The following is a 12,455-nucleotide window of genomic DNA, read 5'->3' as shown; positions in this document are numbered from 1 at the left end:
TATCGCTAACACAAGATACATTTTTATTAGTAATTAGGGTGGTAATTTTTATTGGTAATTAGGGGATTAGGGTGTAATGTTTAGTCATCATAAACTGACAATGTAAATCGGTGGTCAAATCGGAAAATTGAAGGTTTGCCGATAAGGTCTTACGAAGGTTTTTTTATCTCGACACAAATTTATAAGGGGCTCTCATGAAATGTGTATTTTTTTATATACTATATTTGAATTGAACACTTTATTTAGACTAAATTAAATTAAACAAGATTTTGATTGTTAGGCCGCCGCTAACCCCGAATGTTTGAACTAAGTCAACTTAATATGAGGCGGAGCGGAACCCGCCTGAGCAATATCTCTTGTGTAAACCTTTTTAACACTGCGAAAATATTTATTTTATGCTTATAATACGGAAATTAAGCTTCTCTTGCTTGGTATGTTATTGGGATTATTAAAAAAACTAAGTAATGCCGAACGAGCACGCACAATGAGCGATATAAATAGGTACTTATGTAGGGGTGGTACCTATGCTTAACGTTGAAATAAAAATATAATTATACACATTTGTTTGGATACTGAATGGCAACTTCGAAGAGCTCAAAACCCTGAATGGGAAAGCCGTGCCAACAACAAAAATATGATTGTACTTTTAATATAGACTTTGAGAGTATGTAAGGCAGGCAAGCACGGTCGCATGATATGATCTATCGCGTCAACTGCGTCCCTTTTGCATTTTTTGTAAGCGCGAATAGGACACACCGACGCGATAGACTATATCACGCTAGTATGCTGAATTCTGCTAACACAGAGAACAAGAAATCTCTGATCTCTTTTAATGATGCATAATAAGAATCCTAATTAACGTTCAAAAAATCACCGTCTAACCCAACTTTCGCATCTCAAGCGCTTTTACGCCCATAGACGCACGCCATTTCGCAGGCTATTATCATAGATTACAAGCTGAAATCGCCACGTGATTGCCCGATGGCCGGCGATCATTACGGTCTATCCGGTATCGGATTTCGCGTCACGTCCTGTGTTGATTGCCGAACGACAAACCGGTTGCCGCCGGCGTTGCAATTACTAACGACACCGACACCCTGCTACCCTTCGGGTCCGATAAATAGATGAATGGACCGATTGGAAGCCGTTGAGGAAGTTTTGTGCCTTTTGAAGCGAGTCTCCTAGAGGGCGGTTATCGAGGAGAGTAAAAATTTAATGCACGAATAGTTTTATATGTAGGTAGATTTCAAGTAGATCTATAATATCATTTATTATTTGGTTTATAATTATTTCTTACGGCCATAAATTTTAAGTCTTAGAATTAAATCGTATAAGACCGTTTTCACATTATCCGATCCGATATCGGATGTCGGAAGGATTTCAATAGAAAAAATCCAAGATGGCGCCTATAATGTATGGGATATCGTTCCGACATCCGATATAGGATCGGGTAATGTGAAAACGCACTAAAGGAAACTAAGATTTTGATATACTTGAGTGTTTGCAATAATTTAATCTGATTAACTAAATCCGGTGTTTTTAGAATATTTATTATTTATGCACGAGCATATTTTATTTAAAGTATATAGTATCAACACATACAACGGGAAATACAGTAATACATATGTACACTAATAATTAAAAGTTAATGTCTTATATTCAAGTGCCTGGAAATTTACAAACATATAGGAAATAGAAATTTAATTTATTACCTAATTTAATATCTTCTTTTTAATATTGACTAGTATTTAAAAAAAACTTCTGATTTTTAATCTACTTAGAATTTCTTGGCATCTTTTAAAATAACGTCGGCTACGCGCTCCCCAATTGCGATGGCGACGGCGGCAGTGTTGCCGCGCGGGACCTCCGGCAGCACGCTCAGGTCTGCCACTCGCAGGCGCTTCACGCCATGCACGCGCTGCTGAGGGTCCACCACCGGGCCCAGTCGAGCAGTACCCACTGCATGCAGCAGTGAGGAAGTCATGTGCCGGCAGTAACAGCGCCAGTATCCTTCACGATCATTCGCGTACTCCGGACAACCAGGCAACTTTAGGTGCACGATAGACGCATAGTGCGCCTTATACTCTGGCGTTTCCATTAAATGCTCCACGATAATTATACCGCGCAGCATCTCATCGACATCCCTCTCGTCTGATAAGTAATTTGGGAAAATAGATGGCTTCTGTAAAGGATCCCTGCTGGCAAGACGAATACTGCCGCGTGAAAATGGTCGCAGCACCAAAGGCCCAAATAAAATTAGGGCCTTGTTTTTGTTTGCGGCAGTAAGCTGTTGTGCGATGCCCTCGTTCAAGCTGGAACTTGGTTGATACAACCCAACGTACGAATTGGCTAATTGCATGGTAGATATTTCACAGTCAGAGCTGTTGTAAATAAGTTTCCGTTGGATGATGTCATAGCAGCGTGTGTTGAGGAATGCTGTTAAGTCGGTAATCCCGATGGAGGCGAGGGGCCCCGTGCGATTATACAACCACCTCTCCATGGCTTCATCTTGTGAAGGCAGTGACGTGTCAGGATTTACTGATACGTAGAGCTGGGGAAACACGTGATCAGTTAAGCTATCGCCTACGGGTAAATCAGCGCGCACTGGGATACCTAGATCTTTTAAATGTGCCTTCGGTCCTATGCCAGAGAGCATTAAGATCTGCGGAGTTCCGATCGTGCCGGCTGAAATAATAACTTCTTTTCTCGCGTAAAGTTGAAGTGTTCTCCCTTTCACTACCGCCTTGATTCCTATAGCATTATTGCGTTTGTCCAGGATGACGCCTGTGCAGTGTGTATTCTTGGTCACTTTCAGTGCTGATTTGACGTCGTCGCGTGCTAGGTAACCTCTCGCCGTGCTCATGCGCTCACCTTCATGTACGTACCCAATTACTTGCGATATTCCAATTTGTGACTTAGCGTTTACATCATAGTTGTAAGGAAAATTGAGGTGTCTATACCCTCTTATGGTCCTTGAATGCCAACTGTTTTCAGGATTAGCAAAAAATCCTATTTTCATAGTGCCGGTGGTGTTGTGGTACGGAATAGAAGTATAAGGTAACTTGTCCAAGTCCTGCAAGCCCTCATATTTTAAGAAGTAGGGCTTGAGATCCTCCCAGGCCCAGCCGTTAAAGCCAAGTTCATTATAGTCTCGGTGATTACCTCGAACATACATCATGAAGTTTATGCTGGTGGATCCACCGAGACACTTTCCTCGACCAAAGCGGCATTGTTTGCCCACAGATGAGAGACATGACATGTTATTGGTGACGGTTGGGTACTGCCAGTCTAGAGCTGAGCCGAGTAGCGTTGAGTACAGTCCAGGGATCTGGAAGGATGATAAATTATATACATATTTGATTGACGTCACACATGAATATTGTTGAAGGTGTTCAAGGGTTTGAAAGGAATTGTTACCCTGGTATTCAGGTTGGGGTCACCGCCTGCCTCCACCAGCAGCACGCTAGCGCCGGACAGCGCCAGCCGCGCCGCGGCAGGAGTACCTGCGCCACCCGCGCCTACCACGATGTAGTCGAACGAATCACCATCTGTAAGCCAAGTGCAAATAAGGAAGCAAGCGTGGAGAATTATCATCACGGATTATTGCGGAATAAGAATTGTTACTTGCACCACGATAACTGATACCAGGAAATTCGAAACTAGAAAAATATATCCTAAAAAAGGTTTCTTGGAATTACGGAATCAGAAGTTATTTTGATAGTGGGTCAGTGCATGGGCGCAGCTACATCCTGTGCTGTTTCGTGAAAACGGTCTTAGAAGACCTTCCCTCAAATGAATGAAGCTTGGCGTTACAAACTTTTCAGAAAAAGGCAATTTTTTCGTTTTGATGCCAGACGATCCCATTCCTAGTTTTAGATTTCATACAATCTCCAAGAGGTGGAGAAAAGGTTAAATTCAATTTAAACCTTATCAAGTAAGCACTTTGAGCTAGTTCATTTAAAAGTGATATTGATAATAACGATTACCTTTTAAGGGCACTGAATCGGGTAACACATAATCCGGCAGTTCATGTGGTAGATGGCCATCCACCAATATTACGCTCAGAAGTAATATTCCCAAAAACAACATTTTAGTCATTGGTGGTGTCTCTGAAATTTAACGTTATGCGAACAGTGAAAATGTGTTTAAATAATTAAATAAACCCAGGATGTGCTAGAGTGCATTGAGGTCATTTCGAGGCCATTATTTTAATCATATCAAGATTCCCCTTTCGAAATTACCCGAGCATTTCTGTGCTCCGAAATTACCCCAATGCACCCTACTTCAACTATCAGTTTTTCCTTTTTTCCCACCTGTCGGGGATATTTTAAAATTGTCTTGTTTACGGAAAAGAGACGAAAAATACTGGAAACCAGATACATACAAAATATATAAGACATCTACATAACTTACTGGTTTGATTAATTATTTTTTAACATAGTAGTGGTAATTTTTTTAAATATTGTATAACTAGCTTTATTAATAGTGTGTGAACCTGCCTTAAAAATCTATATTATTTGTGGTCATGGTTCGTTAATATTTCTTCTATGTGGGTAGCTTTTGCACATTGTAATTTTTCCTCAGTCACCCGTTGACCACGAACGCTGTAAAGAGTTCGAAACGTCGGGATGAATTTAAAATTCATTATACACGATTTAATCCGTTTCCATAGTTTTATTTCATATGAATGAATTCATTGATAAATTCGCCATGCTTTTTTGCAGCTGATAGTACCTACGCAATAAGGAAATTCAATCAGGTATAAAGAACTAAGTACAATGCGAATATAATATTTGTACAGATGAAATGAATAAGCCTTTGTCATGATATCTTTGCTAACGTCAGTACTCTTAGTATTGACACTGACAAATTACATAAAATGGTACACAATGACGACGGTAACTTTATTAATCTTAATCTACTTACATTTGACAGAAGAAGATACAAGTTTTTTTTTTCAAAGTACTTAGACAGAGACGATATGGAGCATAACATTTTTGTTTAACACTACACAGTACACTCACAGTCGGTTAGAGTTCGTATAAGGTAAGAAGATAACTTGGTAACGACAGTTGACAGTTTCAAGTCAAATTTCCATGAAATTATTTCGTTTGCCTGGGAGTCCTGGGACGCATATCTCAGGCAGAGCCAGGGCTATCGAAATCGTTGCGAAGTTATCTTGGCCTGACTCTAGTACTTATAAGGGTGATTATTAATATTGAAGCATTCCATAAAGTTGTCTACCGTTGCCCCAATAAGCGCGATTTTTTTTAAATTTTTGGAGTTACTTATTTTGTGACAAAATATAACTGTGCCAAAATAAAATGTGTTTGGACGAAGGAGCACATGAACTAATACTACTCTGTAGTAAGAAGGTGTTTATCTTATTAATAGGTTTTTGTGGCAAAAAGGCGATGTCTCGGACTGATAAGATATGATATGAATATGATGATACTTATAAGTTTCTGTCCGGAAAAAGGTATTAGATGATTAATTATTCATTGATATAAGTGGTTAGATTATAGTTAGTGATTACTGATGAAATGATAAAGTTTTCTAATGTTAGGTGTTTAAGTCTAGGTCAAACGGGATATTTGCGTCTGGTTGGGATTAATGCGTCTTTGAAGATATTTTTTAACCGGAATATATTAGCACTAACATACGCCGTATTTATAGTTTTATGGCCATACTTGGCATTTAGAAGGTTGTAATAGTTCTAAAATGTTTTGTTTAGAATAATATCTTCAAAAGACGCATTTAACCCACGAAACGGAAATATCCTGGTTAATCTTATTACATATAAATTATATATCTATCGTCAAAGTTTCACTATTTATGCTTAACGGTCTATATAGTGATTTAAAATGTCCATTTTATTTAGTGTCAAAGATATAAGGGAAACAAGTTCAAGGTTATCTATAGATTACTTGGTGTAGTACGTATCAGGTCATTGGCATTTCTGTGACGTCTACGTAAAAACAAAGTGATATAGATAAAACTGTTTTATCTACATCACTGTGTTTACGTAGACGTCCTATGCACGTCACTGTACCAATATTACTCATTAGGCAAGTAGTAGGTACCTATACATTTTTATAATTTTGTATCTAAATGTGTTAATTAAAAAACAACTGTCTTAAATATCGACTTAAAACTGCATGTAGTTTATTTGTTACAGTTTTTTTTTTATAAATGGGCCTACTCTTGGCCACAGACTAGCCAAAGGCAAAGACGTGGCCTACGATGGAGTGAGCTCGCCCAGAAGATGCCAGTTCACTCTTGATTTGAAGGTTGCCGGGTTATATGAGCCCGGGTTATATGGGTTATAGTTATTGATTACTTACATACATACTCATGCCTCTATTCCTAAAAAGGTTAAGCAGAGCACATGCAACTTTTTTTTTTTTTTTTTTTTTTTTTATTATAAATGGGCTTACTCTTGACCACAGACTAGCCAAAGGCAAAGACGTGGCCTACGATGGAGTGAGCTCGCCCAGAAGATGCCTGTTCACTCTTGATTTGAAGGTTGCCGGGTTATATGAGCTCGGAAATATAGCCGCCGGCAAGGAATTCCACTCCTTGGCAGTGCGCATAAGAAAAGAAGAAGCAAAGCGCTTCGTGCGGATTCGTGGAATATCCACCAAGTAAGGATGGAGACCTGCCGTGCGTCTAAGAGTCCGATGGCTGAACTGCTCCAGTTTCAGTGGCACTCTTAGCAGGAGATTTGAAAGAAACCGAAATTGTGATATAATAATTCATAATTTCTTTATTTATATTGCAGTGACAGTTTAATAATATCCCACAGTCAACTTCTATGACACACAGGGGAGCAAAATACTTACAGATGTAGTGCGAAAAGATTTGCCTTCGAATTGTAGTGGAAACGTACGAACGTGTCATGCTGTTTCAGTCAGTGTCAATACAAGATGTACTGACATTGACTGAACTAGCATGACAAATACGAACGTTTCCGAAGGAAACCCTTTTCGCACTACATCTGTAGCCGGTCATCGCACGGATAATACACACACACACACACACACACTTTTTTATGTGAAGTTATGGCGAATAGGTCGCAAAATTGCTTACAACGAGATGTCCAGTCGCATCACCCTCCGCTAATCTATGTAACTCCCTGCAAACAATCGGGCCCTCACTTATCAGGACTTAGGGCTAATACCACCCGAAGGGAGCCCAATCTGCTGTACTTCTTATCTCAATTTGATGCTCGTATTAATTCAGTCTTTGTCTCATTTGAAGATAACGAGCGCAATCGAGTTGAAAAAGTTGATACGCGGCTCTTTTTGTTTAGTTTGCAGCACAGTTTGTCTGTGGTTTGCAGGAAGATAACATATCTTATTTAGATGTGTACTATATTGTTATTAACTAAAATTAATAAAATAAATACTTGCCTAGTTAATAGGTACTTTAAATTTATTTTCATATAATTTTTAAATTTTTAGGTACCTATTAGTTTTAGTTTTGTACTTCGTTATAGTTTTAGATAAATTTTTATTACTAAGTTTCCATTGTATTATGTACCTAAAGTTAAACAATAAATACCATAAAATTTATGAAATAAAACTATGGAAACGGATTAAATCGCGTATAATGAATTTAAAAATACATCCCGACGTTTCGAAGTCTTTACAGCGTTCGTGGTCAACGGGTGACTGAGGAAAAATTACAATGTGCAAAAGCTACCCACATAGAAGAAATATTAACGAACCATGACCACAAATAATATAGATTTCTAAGGCAGGTTCACACACTATTAATAAAGCTAGTGATACAATATTCAAAAAATTTACCATTACTATGTTAAAAAATAATTAACCAATTAATCTACACAAAATTGACTAAAACAAACTCCAAACTGCAAATGTCCAACACCATACAACACAAATGCCTCACAGCCTTCGTCGTGCTTGTTCCATTATCAGATGTACTACTGGATTACATAGTTGATGTGATATGGTAAACCTCTAATATTTTCAAGTAAATGAAACAAGTTTTTGTAATGTATATTATAATTAAAAGTTATTATAGCTAATTTGTTTTTATTTTACAATAAACCCTGTACCCTGTCCCTAAATACGACTCATACACGTGACCCGAACGGACGATATATCGTAAACTTACCGTTCCGAAACGTCGATCCGCATTTTGGTGACTCGCGCGCTCTTGCCGAGCGCCGCCTAAACTCTCTCGAAAAGAGACTCTCTCGTGAACCGGAACTTCGGACAGAATACAATAACTTTATGCGTGATTATCTCGATGCTGGACATATGGACCCGGTCGCACCTCGATCGGATGGCCGAGCTTACCACTTGGCACATTTCTGCGTGCTTAAGCCCAGCAGTTCCACTACCAAATTGCGGGTAGTTTTCGACGCTACTGCTCAGCCTGCTGGAGGTCCCTCGTTGACTGATCAGTTGCTGGTTGGATCGAAACTGCAATCTGATCTCGTTTCGATATTACTTCGTTTTCGTTTGCATGCGGTTGTCTTCACAGCCGACATACGTCAAATGTATCGACAAATCTTAGTCTCTCTTAGTGATCGAGACTTTCAACGCATTTTGTTCAGGTTCTCACTCGATGAACCTATACAAGAATTTCGCTTAAATACCGTGACATACGGTATGTCTTCATCTAGCTTTCTCGCAATTCGTGCATTGATCCAATTAGCCATCGACGAAGGCACAGAATACCCTCGTGCAGCTGAAGTCCTTAAACGGGACATTTACGTCGACGACGTAGTGACAGGCGCTGAATCTGTCGAATCAGCGCTCGACCTTCAGTCTCAGGTCATAAAGATCCTAGAGAAGGAATGTTTTGAACTCCGTAAGTGGTCGAGTAACTGTCCCCGCCTGCTCGAGAGTCTCGACCCAGCCCATTGTCATAATAAGACGCTCTCTTTCGATTCGGAACCGACATCTCCTGTTAAGGTGCTCGGTATGGAGTGGAACCCGTCCGCAGACGCGTTCACCTTCACTGTCAATCCGCTTCATGAAAAGTGCACCAAAAGAAACATTCTTTCAGAATTGGCGCGCATATTTGACCCTCTTGGGTTTCTTACACCCTTGACACTCTCGTTTAAACGCATAATACAAGATCTTTGGACTCTCGGTCTGGATTGGGACGTGGTAGCACCCCCCAACATCAACCAAAGCTGGCTTCATTATCGTACAGATCTCGAGTTATTGTCGTCTCTCGAGATACCTCGATTCATCCTATCGACGAAGTCCTGCAGTGTTCAACTGCATGGCTTCTGTGACGCTTCTGAAGCAGGATATTCAGCGGTCATTTACTTTCGCATCGAGCACGGTGATGGTAGCATCACCACCCATTTGATAATGTCACGCTGCAAAGTCTCGCCTTTGAAACGCGCCTCAATTCCTCGTCTGGAACTTTGCGCTGCAGTTTTGCTGACGGACCTCGTTGTACACGTAAAGGAGATCTACGACAGAGACATCAAATTTGAAGACGTATTCTGTTGGTCAGATTCTACCGTAACACTCTCTTGGTTACGCTCGCCATCGCATCGTTGGAAGACTTACGTCAGTAATCGCGTAAGCCACATACAGGACAAAATACCGGCTGGTCATTGGCGCCATGTCACGTCAGAAACCAATCCTGCCGATTGTGCCTCTCGCGGAGTAACCGTCCGAGAACTTGTAAATCACCCTTTATGGTGGACAGGCCCCGCTTGGTTAGCACTTGACAGTAGCTGTTGGCCAAAGCCACCATCAACCATCGAATCGCAATTGGATCCATCGGAAGAACGAAGTGTTCTCAAGCAGACCACACTGTTCATTGCTGTCAATCAGCTTGACGATTTCTTATCCAGACATTCAAGTCTGAATAAAACTAAGCGCGTCGCCGCTTACATTCTTCGTTTCGTAAATAACTGTCGCTCCCCTAACAGTAGACGTTTCGGCCCGCTTGTTCAATCGGAACTCGACGGTGCTCTTACACATCTAGTAAAACTAACTCAAGAAAAGTCATTTTCTGACGAGTTTAATGCCTTAAAAACAGGTAAAAAATTGCCCAAGCAATTAAAAAAACTAAGCGTATTTATCGATAGGTCAGGCTTGTTGAGGGTGGGCGGTAGACTGGTTCACTCCGAACTTGATTATGATTGCAAGCACCCCTTACTTCTCCCCAGCCAGGACCGTATGACGCACCTCGTTGTCGACCAAGTACACAATGATAATCAACATCCGGGGTTACGCACACTCCATTTCCTGATCGCACAAAATTTTTGGATCCTCGCATCTAAACGTGTAATTAGTTCTCGCCTATCGAAATGTATAAAATGCTTTCGCGCTAATCCAAAACCTTTGGTGCCTCGCATGGCAGATCTCCCTAAGACTCGAATTTCGCAAGTAAAGCCTTTCTCGTGTATAGGTGTCGATTTCGCGGGTCCCTTTCCCACGTACATTAAACGTTATCGTGGAGCCAGGCCCTTTAAAACACACGTATGTTTATTCATATGTTTCGCGACTAAGGCCTCTCATATCGAACTTGTTATAGGACTAACCACAGAAGCCTTTCTCGCTGCCTTGCGTCGATTTATCGCTCGTCGTGGCCGTTGCCAGCGCATACATTGTGACCGGGGTACGAATTTCGTAGGAGCTTATAACGCATTGCTGCCACTCATGCAAGAGGCGGTTTCTCATGAGAATATCGAATTCTCTTTCAATCCACCAGCCGCATCCCATTTCGGCGGCCTGTGGGAATCTAATATTAAATCATTTAAAACACATCTCGCTCGCGTTGTAGGAAACCAAATCTTAACTTACGAAGAATTTCTGACGGTGGCAGCTCAAATCGAGTCAACGCTCAACTCACGGCCACTCTGTGAGATGAGCTCCGATCCTAATGACATGTCCGTGCTAACGCCGGGACATTTTCTCACCTTAGAGCCCTTGACTTCGCTCGTGGACACTTCAACCACCGAAACGAATATGTCCATCTCAAATCGCTGGCAGCTAGTACAGAAACTTCACCACGATTTCTGGAAGCGACGGCATTTAGAGTACTTGCATACGTTAAATCAACGCGCGAAATGGCATTCGGATATTGATGAGCCCAAGCTCGGCGCATTAGTATTAATTAAAGATGAACAACTGAAACCGCTTCATTGGTCACTTGGTCGTATAGTATCGTTGCATCCGGGCAAGGACGGAACCTCCCGCGTAGCCACACTTCGGTCACAGTCAGGTCTAATACAACGACCTCTGGTAAAGGTGTGCCCTTTACCCATAGACTAGCTTATTCTTAAAATACTTCGTATTTGGTGGGCGGAATGATCGATCCGGACACCATACTCACTTTAGTTTAGGTATATATTTAGGTATTTTTAAATTCATGTCCTTTTTTGTATATCGTAAAATGGAACGCAAATCTATTAGCGACAGTACGTAGGGTAGTTTCTTCGAATTAATTTGACATTTATAAAAGCCAGTTGAAGGTAGATCGATTTGATGGCTGCTCATTGCCCTGTGCGCAAGGTCGTTCGTCGCGAAAATCAAAAACTCGCTAAAATTGTCGATTGAGGTGATCAAGGCCCTCACCGCGACGTCTCCAGCACCAGCCCGCCATCGAGGAGAGTCGGTACCGACCAGCTGTTCGCCGAGCGGAGACAGGGTGAGTTGGCCTTTCGATTTGATTCGCTTTCACTGGCATAGATCGTTAGATTTTCTCAACTACAATTTCCCTACTCGAGGGCGATTGTACATGCGTTTTCACATTATCCGATCCGATATCGGATGTCGGACCGATATCCCATACATTACAGGCGCCATCTTCGATTTTTCTATTGATATCCTTCCGACATCCGTTATCGGATCGGATAATGTAAAAACGGTCTAATAGCGACTCAATAGTTTTTGTTCCTTGACGGTAATTAATTTGATGTAATAAAATTATTTATTTAAATCTATTAAATTACAACGAGTATACATTCGTTTTGACCCTATATAATATATTTCACCCTTTTTGCTTGTTTTCTGATTACTATTTAGCCAATTATTCGTTGAGCATTTTCGTCATACCGGACAACTGTCACCGTACATTTGTAGTCCTTATTACAAGGGCATAACGTCTAGCGATGGTTAGCTAAGACAGAGTATTGCTGTTAGTAGGTACGATATACTATTCAATATACTCTACGGGTACGTATAAAAGATAAAAAAATAATAACAAGAAAAAAAAGATTTCCTCTGCCGAGGATCGAACCCACGACGTCAGGACCGCGCCTTTCGTCTTACGCTACTATAACTGAGCTATTTAAGCGATAGTAAAGATGGCGAAATATATTATTATACCGCGATGTACTGAAAATACGAATGAATACAGTACTCACTTTTGAAATACATCGTCAATAGTAGAGTTTGTAGGTAAATGAAAAATATGAAAATACTTCTTTCAGTACAGGTTTTAGCGCTTCT

General features: G+C 40.7%; 2 protein-coding genes across 2 annotated transcripts; one reads left to right on the top strand and one right to left on the bottom strand.

Moving 5' to 3' along the window:
• Positions 1 to 1,261: 1,261 nt before the first annotated feature.
• LOC125229435 (glucose dehydrogenase [FAD, quinone]-like) lies at positions 1,262 to 8,250 on the bottom strand. The gene is made up of 4 exons (XM_048134269.1): positions 8,143 to 8,250; positions 3,987 to 4,109; positions 3,418 to 3,548; positions 1,262 to 3,328 (listed from the first exon to the last, which is right to left on the bottom strand). Exons 2-4 carry the CDS (start codon positions 4,096 to 4,098, stop codon positions 1,778 to 1,780), a joined length of 1,794 nt encoding a protein of 597 aa, XP_047990226.1. The 5' UTR covers positions 4,099 to 4,109; positions 8,143 to 8,250; the 3' UTR covers positions 1,262 to 1,777.
• A 392-nt stretch (positions 8,251 to 8,642) lies between these two features.
• On the top strand, positions 8,643 to 9,663 carry LOC125229833. Its single transcript, XM_048134775.1, has 2 exons — positions 8,643 to 9,499; positions 9,588 to 9,663. Exons 1-2 carry the CDS (start codon positions 8,643 to 8,645, stop codon positions 9,661 to 9,663), a joined length of 933 nt encoding a protein of 310 aa, XP_047990732.1.
• The last annotated feature ends 2,792 nt before the right edge of the window (positions 9,664 to 12,455 follow it).

This window comes from Leguminivora glycinivorella, chromosome 9, assembly GCF_023078275.1.
Source record: "Leguminivora glycinivorella isolate SPB_JAAS2020 chromosome 9, LegGlyc_1.1, whole genome shotgun sequence".
Taxonomy (NCBI): domain Eukaryota; kingdom Metazoa; phylum Arthropoda; class Insecta; order Lepidoptera; family Tortricidae; genus Leguminivora; species Leguminivora glycinivorella.
Note: the sequence above shows the minus strand (reverse complement) of the source record. Positions and strands in the feature narration are given on the sequence as shown.